This window comes from Pituophis catenifer, unplaced genomic scaffold, assembly GCF_029215685.1.
Source record: "Pituophis catenifer annectens isolate HBS135680 unplaced genomic scaffold, rPitCat1.0.hap2 SCAF_2, whole genome shotgun sequence".
Lineage (NCBI taxonomy): Eukaryota > Metazoa > Chordata > Lepidosauria > Squamata > Colubridae > Pituophis > Pituophis catenifer.
In genome coordinates, this window is record NW_027256882.1 from 173,690,007 (window position 1) to 173,710,746 (window position 20,740).

At 44.8% G+C, this 20,740-nt stretch overlaps 2 protein-coding genes across 2 annotated transcripts in view; one reads left to right on the top strand and one right to left on the bottom strand.

The window, feature by feature from the left end:
• Window positions 1-1,034: 1,034 nt before the first annotated feature.
• On the top strand, window positions 1,035-7,387 carry PRAF2 (PRA1 domain family member 2). Its single transcript, XM_070935124.1, has 3 exons — window positions 1,035-1,213; window positions 6,016-6,233; window positions 7,085-7,387. The coding sequence occupies exons 1-3, from the start codon at window positions 1,035-1,037 to the stop codon at window positions 7,222-7,224; spliced, it is 537 nt and encodes a 178-aa protein (XP_070791225.1). The 3' UTR covers window positions 7,225-7,387.
• A 6,061-nt stretch (window positions 7,388-13,448) lies between these two features.
• Window positions 13,449-20,740, bottom strand: part of CCDC120 (coiled-coil domain containing 120) — a 39,393-nt gene continuing 32,101 nt past the window's right edge. The window contains exons 4-10 of the mRNA XM_070935125.1: window positions 20,491-20,604; window positions 19,793-20,015; window positions 18,386-18,442; window positions 16,888-17,086; window positions 15,855-15,959; window positions 14,286-14,984; window positions 13,449-13,611 (exon numbers count right to left, since the gene is read on the bottom strand). Of these exons, the coding sequence (XP_070791226.1) occupies window positions 13,521-13,611; window positions 14,286-14,984; window positions 15,855-15,959; window positions 16,888-17,086; window positions 18,386-18,442; window positions 19,793-20,015; window positions 20,491-20,604 (1,488 nt within the window). The 3' untranslated portion in view covers window positions 13,449-13,520. The remainder of the gene's footprint in view (window positions 13,612-14,285; window positions 14,985-15,854; window positions 15,960-16,887; window positions 17,087-18,385; window positions 18,443-19,792; window positions 20,016-20,490; window positions 20,605-20,740) is intronic.

The window sequence follows — 20,740 nt, forward strand, 5'->3', positions numbered from 1 at the left end:
AAGAGAAAGCAATGGAGAGATGCAATGCTTGTCTCCATTTTTCTGAAGAGCTGCCATATAGAAAAGGCAAGATTTTTAGACTTATTCCAAAAACAGGACAAAAGAACAACATGTTCACATATCAAAGAAGTAGGCTTTGGCAGTGGTGAAATCCAATTTTTTTTTACTACCGGTTCTGTGGGTGTGGCTTGGTAGATGTGGTTTGGTGGGCGTGGCAGGAAGGATAGTGCAAAATCTCCATTCCCACCCCACTCCAGGGGAAGGAAAGTGCAAAATCTCCATTCCCTCCCCACTCCAGGGGAAGGATATTGCAAAATTTCCATTCCACCTCACTCTAGGGCCAGCCAGAGGTATTTGCCGGTTCTCTAAACTACTCAAAATTTCCGTTACCGGTTCTCTGAACTATTCAAAATTTTCACTACCGGTTCTCCAGAACCTGTCAGAACCTGCTGGATTTCACCCCTGGGCTTTGGTTTAAAATTAGAAAAATCTTAGTGGTACCCAATAGTGGAATTGTGGTGGACTTTGTTTTACTGAAGGCATTGAAATAGAAGCCAGATGGCCATCTCTGGGAGATGCTGTAATAAAGTATTTTGCATCTGGCAAGGTATTGGGAGTCATCGATCCATCGATCCATTTAATCTTTAAGATAATATAACAGAAGAAGCAACAAAAAGGATCTCATTTTCTTTCATTTATTTGGCCCATCCCAATTCTTTTCAAAAACCACGCCGGAGTTTTCAGGTAGCTTATTGTATCAATAAAGCAGTTTCTGTAGTTGCCTGCAGGTCTTTGTAAAAGTCCCCAATGTTTCCTTGGAGGAGCCGTATCTATCTTATTGCTATATGAGGTAATTAAAATCCCGGGGTTACGGAAGCCAAGGAAAAGAAAGCAACTCCAGCGGCCGCTAAAGGCGACGCCCTGCTCCGCCTCCTCCGCGGCATTCCTATTTTCCATGTCTTCCTGCTGGCAAGGCATTGTGCAATGCATTGCATTGTGGGGATGGTAGTTCCTCCCGCCCCAAGCGAGCGAAGATGTCCGAGGTGCGGTTGCCCCCAATTCGGGTGCTGGATGATTTCCTTCTGGGCTCCGCTCGCTTGGCTGCCCCCGATTTGCGGGACCTGCAGCGCTGGCACAATCGCGTGATTAACAACCTCCTGTACTACCAGAGCAATTATCTGCTGCTGCTGGGCGCGGGGCTGCTGCTGGGCGGGTGAGTGCCACGGCGGCGGGCGGAGCAGGGCCGGGAGGAGAGTCCCGTCGTGCGAAGTCCGACGAGGGGCGAGGGTCGTGCAGGAGAGACTCGGATAACGAACAATAGGCAGGCTTGGTTAGTGGAGGCGGAAGGCAGAACCAAGATGGGGAAGGGTGTTTTCCCGCCCCCCCCCCGTTACTATTACAAGTAGTCCTCGACTTACAACGCTTCATTTAGTGACCGTTCATAGTTACAGTGGCACTGAAGAAAGTGACTTAGGACCATTTTTCAGACTTACGACAATTTCAACATCGCCATGGTCCCATAGTTAAAATTTGGATGCTTGGCACCTGACTCATATTTATGACCGTTGCAGTATCCTGGGATCATGTGATCAACATTTATGACCACCTTATCAGCAAAGTCAATGGGGAAGCTAGATTCACTTAACAACAGTGTTATTATAGATAGATAGATAGATAGAGAGATAGATAGATAGATAGATAGATAGATGATAGACAGACAGACAGACAGACAGACAGATAGATAGACAGAGAGAGCCTGGATAGCTCTGCAGACAAGGCACTGTAACTTAACACCAGCTGTCTGCAATTAAAGTAAGTTCGAATCTTGCCAGGCTCAAGGTTGACTCAACCATCCATCCTTTCTAAGGTAGGTAAATTGAGGACCCAGTTTGTGGGGGCAATAAGCTGACTTTGTATAAAATATACAAAAGTGTGAAGGCTATTGCTTAACGCACTGTAAGCCGCCCTGAGTCTCTGGAGAAGGGCGGCATATAAATCAAATTAAATCAAATTAAAAAAAAAATAATTTAACAACTGCAGGGATTCACTTAACAACTGTTTCGCTTAGCAACTGAAATTTGAGGGTCAATTGTGGTCGTAAGCCGAGGACTACCTGTATTGAAATCTGAGCTCCTCAGGAGAAGACATTTCATGTTAAGAACAATCTCCGTTTCAATCCTGGGAAGGGAAAAAGTGATGTAAGTGGAAAAATTGCCGCTTTAAAAAAAAAATTGCTCCTGTAATTTTGAAGAGCAATTTGATGGGCCAATGCAAAAGAGGTTTCTGTGTCTTTAGTGATCCTGGGATGGGGCAACTGCCGGTGATAGAACCGGCATGGCCAACAAATGGAAAACCGAAGTTGTAATCATAACACATCTGCAAAACGGCAAATTGAAGCTTTGTCCTAGGTTTTGGTACTCAAATTTAAAACTACAATGCGAGAAAGTCTATAGTGTAACTGTAACAGCAAGATAACCCTCACGTGTCCCCAGGCAGCAGAATCTTCAAGCCTCTACAAATTCCGTTCTGAAAAACTGTGTTTTCATAGCTCTTCAAAAATGGAATTGTGTGGATTCTTATAAGTCAAAGTTTAGGCTCTGGCATTATTATTATTATTATTATTATTATTATTATTATTATTATTATTATTATTATTATTATTTATTGAATTTCTATACCGCCCTTCTCCCGAAGGATTCAGGGTGGTGAACAGAATAAGATTTCATATACATATAATATTTTTTTTTTTATAAACAGTAAATAATAAATTGAGTCAACTTAGTGTATCTGCTAAGACCTTGGCATAGAATTTAGATGTTTATGCTAGCCCTGCTTGTTGAATGAGTGCATGTGACTGAAACAGCTTTAGTCACTGTCCCTTATAGAGGGGCTGGTGTATCTGTCATGGCCCTTTTCTCAGTGGACTTTGAGATCTTCTGGATCATCATCGGTGGATTGGAGCCATTTTATGGTTTTTTTGCTCTCTAGTGGACGATTGTTTTGCCAAGTGATCAGGTGCCCAGGCAATTGGTTCTTTTGGAACCAGAGACAATGGACCCCAGTAAATAAAGGGATTTTAAACTTTATTATTAGCTAAAGCAAACAGATTAAAAAAACATAACATACCAAGCAGGATAATATTAAAATCTCTTATAAGCTCCTAGGAGCTCCTTAATAGCAGAGGTGTGCCAAGAGTGGCCAGTGCTGGATTCCATGCAGAAGCTCCAGGCAAACAACAGCAACCCTGAAGTTTTTATCAAAACTGTCACCATGACTTCAAGGCCCTGTTACGGTCAGAAGACTGCAAGGCCTGCCTTGGACTGGGTGACACATGACTCTGGGATGGGAATCAAAAGTCTGAGACTTTCACAGCGAGAACAGCTTTGAAGCTACATGGAGATTTCTCCCCCTCCTTTATTCAGTTAAAAAAGAAAAAAAAAACAAGCAGGGAACGAGCTCTAACCTTCTAGACTTTTCTTAACGTGAGGAAGAAATCAAAATATGTCCCTAAGCCGCTTGAAATAACAAGGGTCTACTTCAAGTAGTGGTGGGGATGAAGAGCTTGCGTGGGAGTGATTGAGGTGTAAGTAGGTCTCAATGTAGGGCCATAGTTTCTGTCGCTAAGCGAGGTGGACGTAAAGCACAACGTCATGGGATTGTGTGCTTAGTGATGCCAGTCCCAGCACCTCCCATTGCTGTTATTAAGTGAAGTCCACCAATCAAATGGGGCCAAGCCAAGCCGAGCCATTCTGGCCTTCGTCCCTCCAAGTCTTTGACAAAGGACTGCTTCTAAATCCTCCCCCCATCTTCCTATCTCCCCATCTCTTTTGTCCCCCTTGCATCCTGCCTTACAGGGTGGCAAACAGCCCCTGAACTGTGGGGCTGTGGGGTTTCTTGCCACACCCCAAGAAGCCCCAAGTGCTCCAGTCCCAGCTGCAGTTGCCGTCCCCACCTCGCGCTCTGCTGTCCCAAGTTACCTTCACCATCACCTTCTTGCTGCTGGCGAGGTGTGCCTAGCCTGGCTGTAGGGCCAACCTGAGCTTTTTGCAGCCCCAGAGCTGCAGTGTGTGGTGTACTCCTTTGTGCTCCATTCCTGGGCTGGCCTGGGGCTAGGCTTTGCATTGCTTTTTGTGGCCCTAGAGTCAGGATGCACCAAGGAACCTCTTTATGTGTTGCTCTTGGTCTGGGCTGCAGCTGAGCTTTCGTGCTGTGCTGTGGTTTGGGGATTGCCAAAAGCAGTGTGAAGCCCAACCCCAACCCACCGTGTGGTGCTAGGGGAATTCCGGGTGTATTGTAGTTCTTGAACTGCACTGCAGCATGAAGCCCACTCCCGCCTTGACCCAAAAAGCACAGCGCAAAGCTACAGGTGACCCATCTTCACCACTCTGCCCTCCAAGGCCCCTGCCACCTTGTGCTCAACCATCTCAGCTGATCTTCGTTGTCTTCTTGCTCCTGCTGCTGAGGCATGCCCAGCCTGGCTCTTTGTGAAGCAGCTGTCGGCTGCCCAAGGCCATCTTCTCCAGGAAACTGTTGTCTATGACCCGGGGAAGAAAACCTCACATGACCAGCAGTTGCCTTGCAAAGGGACAGGCTGGGGCACCTTGTCAGCAGTAGCAGCAGCAAGAAGACAATGAAGGCCAGCTGGAGAAGCAAAGCACAGGGCAGCCGGGTGACAAAAGGGCACGGATGAGGGGGAGAGAAGCAGGTGGGGATAAGTTGAAATGGTCCTGCAACAGGGGTGAAATCTACTTACCTTCCCAACCAGTTTGGAAGTGCGTATCACGTGCGCGCGCGGACCTTCTGTACATGCGCAAACCCTTCTGCACATGCGCAGAGGGTAAAAAACAGGTTACTTCCTGGTTAAAACCAAGAAGTAATGGCAGGTGGGCGGAGCCTCGTGCCGCCATCGCTACTGGTTCTCTGAACCACCCACCGTCCGGTTCGGGCGAACCTGTCTAAACCGGGATCATTTCACCCCTGCCCTGCAATCATAAGTATGGACAGGCTGCCCCGCGCCCAAATTTTGTTCATGTGACTACAGGGGCTCAGCAACAACTGTAACTTAAACCACCCTTCGTAGGTCCCTTTGTTCAGAGCAATTGTAACTTCAAATGGTCACTGAGTGAATAGTCATAAGGCGAGGACTACAGATAGTCCTCGACTTACGGTCACCATTGAGCCCAAATTTTCCGTTGCTAAGAAAGGCGTTAAGTGAGTTTTGCTCCATTTTACAACCTTTCTTGCCACAGTTGTTAAGTGAATCAGTTCAGTCATTAAGTTAATAATATGGTTGTTAAGTGAATCTGACTTCCCCATTGACTTCCCTTGTCAGAAGGTTGCAAAAGGGGATCACGTGACCCCGGGACACTGCAACCGTCATAAATACACGCTAGTTGCCAAGCATCCAAATTTTGATCATGTGACCACAGGGATGCTGGAACAATCGTTAGTATGAAAAACGGTCATAAGTCATTTTTTCAGATAAGGAAAGAGGGGAAGGAAGAAGAAATTAGAATGAAGAGGGAAGGAAAAAGGAAAGGAAGGAAGGAAGGAAGGAAGGAAGGAAGGAAGGAAGGAAGGAAGGAAGGAAAAAAGGAAGGAGAGTATAATGAGAGTGAGAGAGAGTGTGAGGGAAGTCCTGCCTTAGCACTTGGCCACCACAGGTGCCCCCCCCACGAGTCCCATGTCACACCCATCATGGCCACCCTACCCCAACTACGCCCACCTCTGGCCTTCCGAGATCAAACACAACCCTGATGCGGCCCTCAATGTAATCCAGATTGGCACCCCTGCACTAGAGGGATCCTCAGCTCAGAGATATCCAGGCCCTAACCATGTTCCTCACCCGTCTCCCCTCACTCCAGGCGTTTAGGAGACCTCAAACCCTCAGCAACTATAGAAGGGCCTCAGAGTGAGTGGGCCACCCACTGGATTGAACGCACATCAGGATTGCATATGGTACTCCCATATGGGCTGAAGTGAAGGCTGACTTTGGGGGGGGGTCTCATTCTGCAGGTACTTCCAACCCATGCTGATTCTGCTAAGCTGCCTACTCATATGTCTGCTGTTTGGAGGTTTTGTCTGGACAGCCGAGAACAAGCCCCCCGTGCGACGCTTCCGGCGGAATTATCCCGGCACGTGTTTCTTTGCCGTCCTTGGCGCTGCGTATTTCCTGGTGTCCCTTTTCGAAGGCTCTGCTACCTTCTTGATTTTCATCGCTCTGCCCATAATGTGTGAGTTCCCAGCTGGGGGGGTCTACTGTATGTGGGAAGGCTGTGCACCATCGGTGCAGCCAGTATGCCTGCTGTTCCTTGCGTCTGTTGTGTCTCTTCCCAATCTGTGCCGAACGCAGGTTTTATTCTCAGACTGTGGCGCGGACAGAATTTTTCAAGGGTGGATTTTGTTGAGACCTGCAAAAGAAAGAGAATTGGATTTCATTTAGCAGGAGAGAACAGGTTTCTCTTTTCCTGCGGTAAGGATCAATATGAAAACACAGAAGCAGCTGCTGCCAAACACTCCTGCAGCCAGGAGCAGCTCTGGTTTTCCCATCTTATGCTGCAACCCATGTGCTGCACCCGGCTTCGTGTAGAGAGAAGATGGGGAAGAGATTTTTGTTGAGGCTTGCATGATCTACTGGAGTGAAGAAACTGTGGCACTTCAGGTGTCACTGCTTTTAATCCCCCTTATTATATGCCATGCTCTGAGCAGGAAAACAAAGAGAAGGGTTTTGTTTTGTTTTGTTTTGTTTTGTTTTGTTTTGTTTTGTTTTGTTTTGTTTTGTTTTGTTTTGTTTCATAAACAGGGAGCTGAAAGCTGACAGCTTGGCATGCAGGCTTGTTTGGGTTTGCAGGCTCTGGTTGGCTTCTCTTCCTCCCTAGCTCCCTTTTATAAAACTGAAACTGATGCGAAGGGCCAGGGATTCCCAATCTGGCATCTTCTCCAGTCATGCAGACTGACTTTCCATTCGAGAGGATAGCTCTGTTGCCCCCAGGGGAGTAGGGAGCGTGAGGTTCTGGTGCGAAGTGGGAGGAGGTTGGTTCTGCTTATTCCTGTGTTACCAATGAGCACCCCTGTTCCCTTGCAGTGAGCCTCATCCATGCCTCCCTGCGTCTGCGGAGCCTTAAAAACAAAATCGAGAACAAAATCGAGAACATTGGACTCAAGCGCACACCGATGGGGCTGCTCCTGGAAGCTGTGGGTCAAGAACAAGAGGCTGGATCCTAGACCATCGGTGTTGGTTTCCCTTTCCTCTGGAACTGCTCTCTTTCCTTCCAACAGACACCTGTGTGCTTATTGTTCTGCTTGCCTCAATCTAGCAAACTGGCTGCAAGTTCCTGTGGAAGATACAGTAGCCTCTAGCTTACATCAAACTCAGCAGAACTCCTGACCTGCAGCTGGGTAACAGCCAAGAGTGGAAATGGACTGAAATCAGCCTAACATTCCAGTTTAATGTTAAGTATTCCCCATTGGAATCCATATTGTTTTGCTTTGGAAAGGAAGGAATCACAAAGAAAGAAAACTATAATTTAAAAAAAAAAATAAACCTCCCTAGTAAATTGTTAGTTTAGAATACATAGTTGCTGTTTGAGAGGACAAAAATTGAGATCAGAACCAAATGAAATCATTGTTGTTCTAATTCAGTTTTCTCCCACAAGGTATGGTCCAGATATGTCGAGACAACGACAGTTTCCAAATGCTCCAGTTAGCTGGGAATTTCCTGAATTGCAGGAGATGGCTGGATTATTATTGGCAGGCTTTCAATGTATTATTATTTGCATAATGGCACTGCTCTAAGGGCTTCAGAAACAGTATTAGGACTACTTTGTGTAGGAACCCCATTACTTAGGCCAGTATCATTTACCCCTATATTCAGTGGTGGTATTCAGCCGGTTATATCCGGCTCAGGAGAACAGGTAGCAGTGGCTGCAAGAGGCTCCGCCCACCCGCCCGGATGTCATCGCGTCCCATTTTTGACGCTCTGCGCATGCGCTCACATTTGTGAACTGGTAGCGAAGGTAAGTGAATACTACTCCTGCCTATATTGCACATAGTGGGCTAAGATTTTGTAGAGCAGAATGCTTCAGCCCACCCCCACCCCCATATGTTCATAGCAGAGCTGAGATTGAAATGGGGGGGGAGTTTGGATGGGTATTTATCTTGCTTACTCTTGGACTGCACCCCTCTTCTGAAGAGGTTTTGGGCTCTTGGTGTTCAGATGGAGGCAGCAAATAAAGCAACTTGGATGAGTAGAATGGAGCAAGCCAATTTGGAGAAGATTTAGCTAAACTTTTGAATCAATGATGGAGGCCAATCATTTACAAATCTTAAGAGGATTCTTTTATGAATGCTTTTGAGCAAAAGAGAAGGCTAACTCCCAAGTGCTGGTAAAGGAGATTATGATGATATGCAACCCCCCCACACACAAAATGGCATCAAATGGAACTACGTTTATTTTAATCCCTTTGTTAGCATCTGGAGATTGTTTATATTTGGTAACTTTAATAAGATACCGCAGACTATACATTCCACTTCAAAAGTGTGGAGCTGCCCCCACTTTTGAGTATATTTAACAAGAAAAAGAACTTTTGTCTCTTTCCAAGACCAAATTAGGAAACTTCAAAACCATTGTCCTGGCTCACGAATGGCAATAAAGTGCAATTCAATTTGTTTACTTTTAGATTAGATTAATATGCACAGTATAATAGGATAGGATGTGTTAAGCATAATCACAAATCATAAGCTGACAATCTGGGTTTGCATTATGTGCGAATGCAAAATATTTTAACTCACAACAATCCTCTCTATTCAAATCATGTGGAATTCAGATGGTTCTTGTACAAAACTTAAGAGAATAGACCAGTGGTTCTCAACCTGTGGGTCGGGACCCCTTTGGGGGTCGAATGACCCTTTCACAGGGGTCGCCTAAGACCATCGGAAAACACATATTTTCAATGGTCTTAGGAATAATTTTACGGTTGGGGGTCACCACAACATGAGGAAGTGTATTAAAGGGTCGCAGCATTAGGAAGGTTGAGAACCACTGGAATAGACCAAACCTGGAATTCTGCACAGTTCTAAGTAGCATATAATACAGACAAATGAGGTGTTCCAATACTGATCATATTCTTTTGATCATGCTGTTTTGAAAATGATGAGAAGAAGCAATAATTAAACACATAATTTTGCTTAAAAAGGACTTTCCATCTAAGCTTTTATGATCATTTAGTAAGAAAGGGGTGCTTCTTCCTGGGGGGTTTTTGGGCCTCTAGAAGAAAAGGCATAGTCCTTGTTTGCTATTAGCAGGATATAACAATCATTAACTCCACTTCTGATAGAACTTTGACTACTTGGGCTGTTTCCTTCAAGTCTTTTCAGCCTTAAGTAATCAGCGGGGCTGGCTGGATATTTGGGGAGTTGCATCTGGAACTGCATGTAGGCAGTTTCAATTGCCTTTGTACTTGGTAGAATGTGTAATACGCCAGATGTAATTTTTGTGTCTCATGACATCTGCTAGCTAGTTGTGTGTTTTACTTTTCCCAAGCCAGGGTCCTTAAATAGCTCACTTCAGCTATCAAATCTCATTAGGCTACTGTCTTTTCATGTATTTAGAACAATTCCCAAGTCGCTTGGGTGAAGCTGAAGGGAAAGCACACTTCAAAATCTGTAAGGTATGGATCATAAACTGACCTATACAAGCGTACAGCAAAAAGTCTTTCTGAATTTTCAGAACATCTTTGTACCATAAACTAACCACTTCAGCCGTATTCATACAACTCATTGTGATAAAAATGCAGTTGACTAGTGGGTGAAGCCAGTGGATACTTCTCTTGAAGTGAGTTGCAGACTTTGCTCAGCCTTTCGGTTCCCACTTTAATATGGAGGGAAATTTAAGAGTCGTTAAATCAGGTAGACATTACTTTGCTCAAACTGGGGCAGCTGGAATTGGAATTCTCATGATACGGTCATTATTTAGGCAGTATGGAGTATAATCAAACCCAACTGGAGGCACCACATTGGTTATCCTAGCAGAGGACTTCCTGGTATATGATTTGCAATTATTGATATAGCCATTAAGTTACAGATGTTCTGTTTAAGACATAAGTATCTATACTGGTCTTCCTGCCTACATAGTTTTGCAGTAGATAAGAAACTATATGGCACCATTTTCTACCAAGCTGTCGTGAGGTATCATTTAAAAGGGTTTTTTTTTTCCTCTTAAATCATGCCTGGATGAATCAATTAAGATCTGAAGCAAGCCTCTTGCAACCCTACTAGAGGATGCAAAGCATGTATGCCACGTTTGTAGGTCTGCATAATATACTGGATGATTATGGAGGAGGGGAAAGAAATGAACAGATGCTTTATTCTAAGTGGGAAATTTCAGTTTGTGTTTTTTCTGAAAGATGCTCTTATCACTCACAATCCAGTAGAATTATGTAACAAGTATTGATACATAATCACAATGGTAGCTTATGAATGTTTCCTCATTCTTTAGAGCAGGGCTGTCAAACTCCCGGCTCACAGGCCGGATACTGGCCACGCCCATGCCCGGTTTAGCAAAGGGAAGAAAAGTCCCGATATGTCACTTAATGCTGCCGTGATGTGTGTTTGACACCCCTGCTTTAGAGGCTGCATTCCTCACACATAGAACATGAAGGTACAAACCCAACCCCCTAATTGGAAGTTGAAGGAACTAAAATGTGTACAGCTGCAGTTTGAAGAGATCAGTGCTTTTCATTTTGGGATTTCTTCCTGGGTTACTGAGAGATCCAGGCTTAAAAGGGAAACATATGATAATGGAAAGTGGCTTTCTCTCCATTTGCTCAGCTCTCGGAAGTGGTCTGAGAGGTTTGCCAGGAAGAAATCAAGGAATCTGGAGGTGAAGAGTATCCCTCCATCAAAGAGTCTATTGAAGGATGGGGAATGCTGGTTTCACCAAATGTCTCTAGGGCTTTAAGCTTGTTGATTAGAGAGGTGAACTGCTGTTTTTATACTTTTATATGTGCCAAAATCACTAGGCCATTTTTCCAACTAGCAATAGAATTGGAGAAAGGTTTTCAATTGTTTGTAATCACGATAGTTTAGATTAAGGTTTAAAGTGTTACTTTAGCTTTTCTTGGTGTTGTGGTCTGTATGTAAATGCAGTTTTACTGCAGAAGAGTCAACTTCGAAGATTGCTCCTCATGAGGAAATCCTCAAATTTGATTAAAGGGTTTTTCAGAAATGTACACAGGTCTTTTTTTGAATCATTGCCCCAATGTGTACAGTGAACATTCAGATCCAGGTGAACATGAGAGAGACAAGGGAACAGCACGGAGTTACATTTTTCTCAGAAACCAAACAAATAGTATTGTACAATTTAAGTGTACCAGTTTAAATTCTCTGCATATGGGAAATAAAGTCTTGTGATTTTCATGATAGCGTTTCACATGTAGCCTCATGTTTCTTGTCTTTTTGCTCTACAATCACTTTTGCAAGTACAGCACTTTTCCTGAAACAGACAGTTGGAAGCAGCTTTCAAAGCAGCTGCACAAGATGTAGGCAGCTTTAATGATTCAAAAAAGGTACTTCATACACAGTCCTGCATGTTCTCAACTACAGGGCAAAGGATTTGCAAAGGCCTGACATTTAGCTAAGAGGATTACACAACTGCTGTCCATCCAATTCTCTGTGAGCTGGAAACTTTTAAAAACATCTTCTTTCGGATATGTTCATTACTGAATTCTTCTATTATAATCGAAGTGGGTTCCTCCTTGTCAATGTTACCCCTTGATGATCCTAACCAAATTAAATGGGCATAGATTCATTTAGCCATTTTTCCTCAGTGAGGAAAACTTTGAGGCATTTGTGGCACATTTCTGTCTGCTTTATTTTCATATCAATTCCTCAAGGCAAGTCACACTGAAATAGCCACAAAGTGTTCCAGTTATTAAGTGAAATTCTAAGCTCACAGATCAGATGCTGTCTAGTCACTATCCCATGCTGTTTACACCATGATCCTGATGGCGACACGAAGCTTTCACACATCACGGCCTCGTTTACAATCTTTATTATAGAAACCTTCTCTCCCTTATGCACAGTGCTCAGTTTTACATTTAGATCCCCATATATAATCTATACATCAGTGTATATTAAAAGGACACACAAGACAGTGACTCCAATATGGCCCTTGTTCCTTCAGCCAGGAACGGGAGGGGGAGAAAACCGGAGCCTCCCTTGGGTTCTCTCAACCTCCCTCCTTCCCTCTGCTCCAGAATGACCTGGATTCCATTGGCACAGAGTTTAAACAAAGTGACTTTTCCTTTTATGTGCAATTGTTGAGAGCAGGGGAAAACCATCACACATTTTACAATTATTATGAGGATGATAATGGTTATTATTACAGCGAAAGGAGAAAAGGCAAGATGTTCCTTCCAGTTTTGAAATAATTGGGGGAGAAGGCAGGAAGCACGTCAAATGAAGGATACAGGAGAAAATAACCAGTCCAGCTTAGTGGGCAGAAAAGGGTGTGCACAGCTGTATTTTTCTGAAAAATGAAGGGTTGCATTGCCCGTTACAGTTGGTGCAACCTATTCCCAGTGAGAAGGGTTTTGATACATGCATGTACGCCCACAGCAGTTTTGGGAAAGGCCATGTGGAACCAACCGGCCTTTCCCATAGCCCACCCAATGGATCAGACTGTGTTATGCTTTCAGGTGGGATCTCCTGCCCCCTCCCCCTGTGAGAGGTAATAACTGAACTGAATGGGTGGAGCCAATCACTGCATTCCTATATCCAGCACTATGGTGGAGTTCCCCTGCTAGGAGAAAGGTCAGGGCCATGAAATAGGTTCATCCAAGGGATCCTGCAAACATTTCCCAAACCCCTACGCATTTTATCCTCACTCAGGGCTTTGCAAGAGCGAGATACGAGTAGGAAGGGACAATACATTGAAGGGTAAACTAAGTTTTTCACAGTGGGGGCAACAGGAGTGGTATAGATCTCTCTTTTTCTCTACTTTTTACAGGACTGATGTTCATTAGCAAGATGACAGGTCTGTGCTATATAACATTTCACAAGAAACACACATTGCACAAACCTCTCCATTTATACATTCCAGGGTCCAGGGTTTATAAATGCTACAGCCCAACACGGAGCACCATGGCAGTAACAGTGCACTGTTCTCCAGTGAACACAAGAGGGCGCCACCCACAGCAGAAAAACCCTTTTATGGAGAAGTAGTACAGTAAACACAGATTCCCCGCCCACCCCACAAAGTCTGAAATGGGGGAGGTTAACAATTGTAGGAAGAACTATGGACACACTCCTCCCTCCCCCCCATCCTGTGTCCAGTGTGACATGCAACAACCCACCCTCACACATGTGGAAACCTACCCTGCCAGCAGGGAGCCCCCCCATCCCCACAATGGTGCATCAGACGCAAAAAGAGAGGCACCAGCGCAGGAAAAACAGGAAAACAAAAAGAATCAGCACTCCAGATTAGAGATCCCCTTGGGGAAAAAGGGGAAGGGAGGGGGGAATCAAACCAACGTCCCTGGGGTTGGATGCTCTGTGGAATCCAAGCTGTAAGGGCCAGAAGAATCTTCCAGATAAAGCAGGTCCGCAAAAGGTCTGAGCAGAGTAGTAAAGCAGAGGAAGAAAGGAGAGAGAGAGAGAGAGAGAGAGAAAGAAAGAATGAATTAGACAAAGGGGCAGAAAGGAATCATGCAACATGTGAAAGTGTTTCATCTCCACTTCTACTTTGTCTCCTGTTTTGGGTCCAGTTTACCCTACAGTAATCACAACCCCCGTCTCCTTCGCTTCATGAAATGGGCCTTTTCCAGCCTTGACGAAAAATCAACCTTGCAACTGCCTGCCTTCTGGAGGCTTTAAAGCAGGGGTCTCCAACCTTGGCAACTTTAAGCCTGGCGGACTTCAACTCCCAGAATTCCCCAGCCAGCAAAGCTGGGAATTCTGGAAATTGAAGTCCGCCAAGCTTAAAAGTTGCCAAGGTTGGAGACCCCTGCTTTAAATGTTAACTCCCATTGTCCCCAGCCAGCAAAGGGGTGGTGAGTTAGGGAAAGCTGCTTTATAAGGATACCTGTCTCCTTCTCTTCCTCACCCGGGTCTTTCAAACAGTTCAGAATGCCAGAGAAGCACCAGTTGTTTTGAAAAAGGGGGAGTGAAGCCAAAGAAAGAGGGGGTGAGCAGAGAGAAGAGGCACAGGGTTGGCCTTAGGCAATCGAGGGGAGGGGGAAGGGCCCCGCTGAGCTTGTCAGGGCAAAGGAAGAAACCGGGTTGCATACCTGCCATAGAGTGGCTGCCCCGCATAGCTCACAGAGTGAGGCAGTCCACCTCCTGGCCCCCCATAATATCCCACATCGGGGTTGGAGGGTCCCGGATCACAGTAGCCACGCAGGTGTTGATGGACAGACTGAGATGGGCCTCGTCTCTCGGGTGCCCCTCGTTGGGTAACTCCAGCGTTGCGTAAGTACCAGTCCCGGAGCCCTTCCAAAGCAAGCGCTTTGTGGAAGTTGCGATGAGGAGGTAAGGGGGGTCCATAACCAACCTCGCGGGACTGTGGGGGCAGCAGCGGCCCGCAGGATTTAGTGCGGGCAGCGGGTCGGGCTCGACGTTGAAGCGGGCTTTCAGAAAAGGCTCCCCACTCTAGCTGGGGAGGCCCATCCCTGCGAGACAAATGTTCCCCACCCCCACAGCTCCGGCGTTCTAGGTAATAGTCCAACAGGAGATCATTGTAAGGTGGGCGAGGGGTCCGGCCAGAGATGCAAGGGGTCAGGGCCTCGGCACTCTTAAACGGAAGGGCAGTGGGCAGGAGGGGGTCTTCTGAAGGGGCCCGTTCAATCAAGGCCTCGGAGCTGTTGCTTCGACGGGTCCGAGCAGCAAAGAGGGAAGCTCTGTCGGCACTGGTGTCCCGGCTAGGGGGGCCAAGCTGGGAATCGTGGCTGCCTGACCACTGGCGGGAGTGGAGAGATGGGGCCTCTGACCTAAGAGGAAGTAAGAGGTGAAATGATTCCTTTTAATTTTATGCTGGATAGCTGTGAAATAAGAATTGCAATTATATGCATAATTGAGGGGGGGTAGTAAGAATCTCTTGCATATTCTAAATATCCATCTATAGAGAAGTTGTTTTGCCTGTTGCATCTCAGTGTGCAAATTAGCTTTGTTTCCTTTTCAGTCCACTTGTTTTGGTCAGAGGGTGGACTGGGTTAGATAACTCTGTTGTTAGTCTGTATCCAACATGATGGGGACAATTCAAGATTCCTCACCCTCTGAAGAAGAGGATGGTAGGCTCTCAATTCTCTGCATGAATTACTATCACAGTATTACTACTAAAGCTATATCAAGTCTTCTCCTTCCAAATCTGAGGCATGCCCAGAGTGGGAAGTTCAAGCAGAAACATTCCACTTTGGGGGAGTAATACGAAAGTGTTCCTCCCATGTATGCGCCTTAAAAAAATTACAAAGATAACAAAAGTTTGCAAGATTCTGGATGAGACTAAACTAAAACAGTAGAGGCACTAGACTAAACTAAACTAAAACGAGACTAAAACAGTAGAGGCACTGCTGTCTTCGTGATTAGTTTGCAGGATCTTTGAAAACTGATCTTGTCCTTTTCTTGCTACCCGCAGCCAATTCCCTCAAATATCCCTTTGGATTCCTCGTCCAACCCACCCCTGAATTTAAAGCCTCAGTTAAGTGCAGTTTGACACAAAGTATAGCAACAATTTACTGGGCTTCAAATTGCTAGTTGCTGCATAGAAAAAATAGTAAAACAAACACTGCCAGTGCGCCTGCCGTCTACGAGCAACCCTACAAATCAGGAGAAAAGGAAAGAAGAACGGGGGTTTATGCTACCTTAATTGGTGAGTTCCACTGCATGCATTTCTTGCTAACACTGGAGTAGCTGGGACGCTCCGGCCCTCAAAGCTGGACATACTTCTGGGGAGGGTGCGGTTGGGGCTGTATAAACAGACAAGGATCCTTTTTTAAATGAGTGGGTTCAGCTCTTCGTGTTTCAAGAGCCACGTTGCATGCTCACACATGGACAAAAACTTAAACCAAGAGGATGATTTCCAGTTTCCAAAAAAATGTGCTCCGAGAGGCTGAGTCACACAAAGGCAAGCAGCTCAGCTTGGTTGGCAGAAGAAGCTTAAAAGCTGCCCCTTCTAAGCTGCCTTTTTCCCCCTCTTTGTTTTTTTCCTGGGAAGGAAGGGTTCGATCCCATTTATCTTCACAAAAGAAGCGCTAGGGAGAGATGGAGAGGTATCAGCGGAATGGGATTTTCTACTCCTTCCCTTATTGTCTGTAGTTACCCATTTCCACACTAGTTCCTAACCATAAGTGAAATCTTGACTAGGGGTGCCCAACCTTGGCCACTTTAAGCCTTGTGGTCTTCAACTCCCAGAATTCCGTAGCCAGCTGGCTGGGGAATTCTGGGAGTTGAAGTCCGCAAGGCTTAAAGTGGCCAAGGTTGGGCGCCCCTAATCTAGACACAATGAGCCAAGTTTACACAGCCAACTGAGCAAGGCAGAAAACTCCCAGGACAGTATTATTTTAACGATCCTTCCATGTAGCAGATTTCCAAATTCTTTTGTATGGTTAAAGAAAAAAAAAAAAAGAAAAAAAATTCATCCTATCAAAATAAACCACAGGCCCTCAAAATCTAGTCTATTTCTTTTCTCCATCACCTGCAAAGCTGGGCAGGAATCATTTTGTATACAAAATATTAAAAATAATTACATCCCACAATTCCATCAGCTCATTTTGTTGTATATGTAAATCAGGCTTTTAAAGCCCACACAAAACTCTTTATCAATGCTGGCAGGTCAGCCCTGGTTGCTTTTCCCCCCCATTTGCTCAGACCAGCTTCCCGGCATCTTTGGCTAACCTGGTTGGGCTGGCAACAGAGTTCCTGCGGTCCTTGCCCTCACTGTACAGATCTGGCTGCAAAATTCGCCAGCCTGGTCGGCGGTCAGGACTGCTGGAGATGGCACGTAGGTGATCTCGGGCCTTGGGAGGTGAGGATCTGTCTGGGAAAGCTCCCTGGTGGTTGGAGACCTTAGAGGGATGGAAGCTGCGAGGGTCGTCTGAGGACAGAAGACAGTACATAAGATAGAAGCATCGGCACATCTACATCTTGACCAAATTAGAACCACCCCCACAATAAAAAAAAAACTCAATAGTCTCAAAACTCTAGATTTTTTCTAAACAAACAGCTATCAACCTGGTGAAACTGCTCTTAGATATAAACATGTCTATAGAACACACATATACAAAACTAAATTATGGGAGAAACTCCTAGGGTGCTAATTAAAATTATCAGCACCGTCTGTACAGGAAGTACAATAAGTAGCTGTGGTGTCCAAGTTACATATATGAGTTTCTAAATTATTTTTGTTCTTCTAAAAACTCAGGGTCTTTCATATCCTGTGCTTTGAAGATGGTGTTGGATGATTCTTGTCTTCTATGCATAAGCCATCATGAAACTCAAGAATCCTGGCTCCAAATGATGGTTAAATTAACGGCCAAATTCTGTTTCGAATACTTATTGCAATATTTATACCCCACTGACCTCACACCTCTGTCCAAATACTAACGGTCTGCAGAATATTCATATAAAACAATTAACACCATAAAAAATAATCCTTCCTTTGCATCCAAAATTCCAGAAACATTATAGATTAAAAGCTCTGTGAAATAACTGTTTTCACACTTCTCTTTTAACAGAACCCTCTTGATCTCCAGGGAGTCAAGAAAAGGCTCAAAAATATTGTCTCCTGCCATCCACAATTTCATGTTTTAACACGGAAAACCAGACTTTTTATCATTTAAAACCAGTCCCTTGAACTACAGACAGAAGGCCATTAGCAACACTGTGCCTGCAATAATGCTACTGTATAGGATTACAGAACTTCTCAGCTGTCAGCGGGAAGGTTGCTGCACTTTGTACTAATAATAGCATCCAGGTAGTCTTCAAAGATAGCCCCATATGCAACACATTGCAGTAATCCATCCTAAGAGTTCTAAGAAGGCATGAGTAACTCTCTCCAAATTCCCCCCTCCAGGTGGAGACATAACTATAAGGCAAAATCCCAACCTTATATTCTCTCAAAACATGCATTAAATGAGACAACCCCATACACACATGAACAGCCTATATGGTTTTGTATCAGTCCATTGTTTGGTAAAGAATCATTTTCTGCACCTACGGTATATAGGGCATCTTTGTCTCATCATTCAGTATCCCTCAAGAATTAGATGACAAGAATATCTAGGAAATGTTGACTCTTTAGACCATTTTATTTGTCAGAAATGTTTGTATCTGCTCACCCCAGACCATCAAGCACTCTTCTTTGACCCAAGAATGACAACTAGGCCATGCTTACCATTTTCATGGCTGGCTGATTCAGAGAGGGAGCTGCTCTCCGAGTGAAATGCCTCTTCTTAAAAAAGAGAGAACAAAGAAGAAATGGATGAGAAAGTGGGAAGATAAAATAGTGCTACTCAACTTCGGCAACTTTTAAGATATGTGGACTTCACTCCTCCATCTGGCTGGGGAATTCTGGAAGGTGAAGTCCACACATCTTAAAGCTGTCAAAGTTGAGACCCATTGATGTAATATATCAGCTAAACGGTGGTGGATCCTGTGCCACTCATTCAACGTAATTCACATATCATTTATGCTGCTGTGCTGCCGATGGTACTTTTTCCAACACAAGAGGAATCATCACTGCTTAGGCAAGTATCTTTACATTTCAAAAAGGAAGAGAACATCACACTATGATGCTTCCACAGAACACTCAATGCCCTTCCAAATTGTTCTCTGTGTGGCAACTAGATTTTTAAAAGACTTTCTATTTGTTGAATGTGTTAAGTTTTTTTCAATCGACTCAATGTATATCCTATCTTTCAGTCAGGAGTTTAAGATGGCATCCATAGTACTTCCTCCTCTTATTTTTTCCTAAACAACACTCCTTTGAGATAGGCTGCACAGCAAGAGAGCGAATGGCTTAATATCACCCGTGATATTCTGGGCCTAAGGAGAACTAAATGCCAGGTCTCCGTACTCCCATTCAACACCTTCACCACTAAAATAATGTATTTATCTTCAAAGTCTTCCAAAAAAAACCACCAATCCCTAAAAGTTTTGGAACAGTACCCCATGTTGGGTGTCAATCTGAAGGAATTCCAAGATGGAGCAGGGGAACAGTCACATATTCCTCTAGCTCCATCACTGCTGTCATGAAGCTTCCCTCAAGCTCCTCTTTGGAGCATGTACCCCTCCCCCACTTTTCCCAGAGAATTTGAGTCCCTCTGCAGCAACCTGTACCTGTTGGGCTAAATAATGGCCAGCCTTTCTAATGAAGTATCTAGGGGGAGGATAAGAATATTTGGAGTGTTTGGAGAATTACAAATGAAGGACCAAAGAAGGGATTAAAAGGTCCCATAATTAAAACAATGCCGTTTTACATGGCCTGAGAGACAGGCCTTCTCGGGGGCTGCCTCTGCCCTGGGGAACAGCACCCCCATCAAATCCTCTCAGCCCCAAACCCGCTGCACTTTAAAAAAAGCCACAAGTACTGTTTCTTTCAGCAGGATGGATAGGAGCCTGCTTTTGAGACTGACCAGTCCTTTTTTTCGGTTCTTGTAGCTTGTTATCATCCTTACAGATTCCTTTTTCCTCTCTGCTTGTGTTTTTAAATCATGTCTATTACACACTCCAGTATGTTGCCTAGCATTTCTGTGGCCAATGAAGCAGCTGAGAAATATGCTAAGCAATCGGCATAACTCACCGGGGGCAGCCCTCTGGAGGGGTCCTTTGCTCAGCCACACCCGGCATTCTGCTACTTGCACCTCCAGCTCCCGCAGGCGCTGGGCAGCATCTGCCTGGACCTGCCGCCGCCGGCGGCGCTGATCAACTGTTAAGTCGGGGGCAACCGCTAGCCGTCGGGCAGCCTCAGCCACTTGCTGCTGCAGGGCCAGGTCCTGGCTCAGCTCCTCCAGCGAAGGGTTTTCCTAAAGTATAACATTTATATGGTTATATATAGCATGCATATAATATGTATAAGATTTTACAATAACATATATTATGTCAACATATAAACTATTAACATATAATATGTTATGCTGACACATCATATATTATTGTAACACATAAGTTTATGTTTTTAGGTTTTAACTGAACACCACCCAGAGCGAGTGAGATGGTCAGTCCCCAAATTTGATATAGCAATAGCAATAGCACTTAGATTTATATACTGCTTCATAGTGCTTTTACAGCCCTCTCTTAAGCGGGTTACACAGTCAGCCTATTGCTCCCAACAATTTGGGTCCTCATTTTACCCACCTCAGAAGGATGGAAGGCTGAGTCAACCTTATATATAAATAAACAAAAGATAGGGATGTGGAATCAGGACCATCCCCAAAATCCAACATGTAATAGCGATGCCTGGGCTCCCTCATTCTCTTATGCATAAGATTGATTGCTCACCTCATTCTTCAAGGCAGGGGCAATTCGGGATGCCACTATTGTTCTCCTCCGCACTGGCCACAGCCTTTCTCCGGGTTCCAGAGGATATTCCGGGGGTAATTTCCCGGTCAATTCCTGACATTGAGAAGAGAACCAAGCAACATGAAATAGGTATGAGATCCAGAGGTGAAACAAGGGAACTCATTGGAACTTGATATCAGATTTTGCCCAAGGAGACAAACTTCATACCATTTATACAAAACTCTTCAAC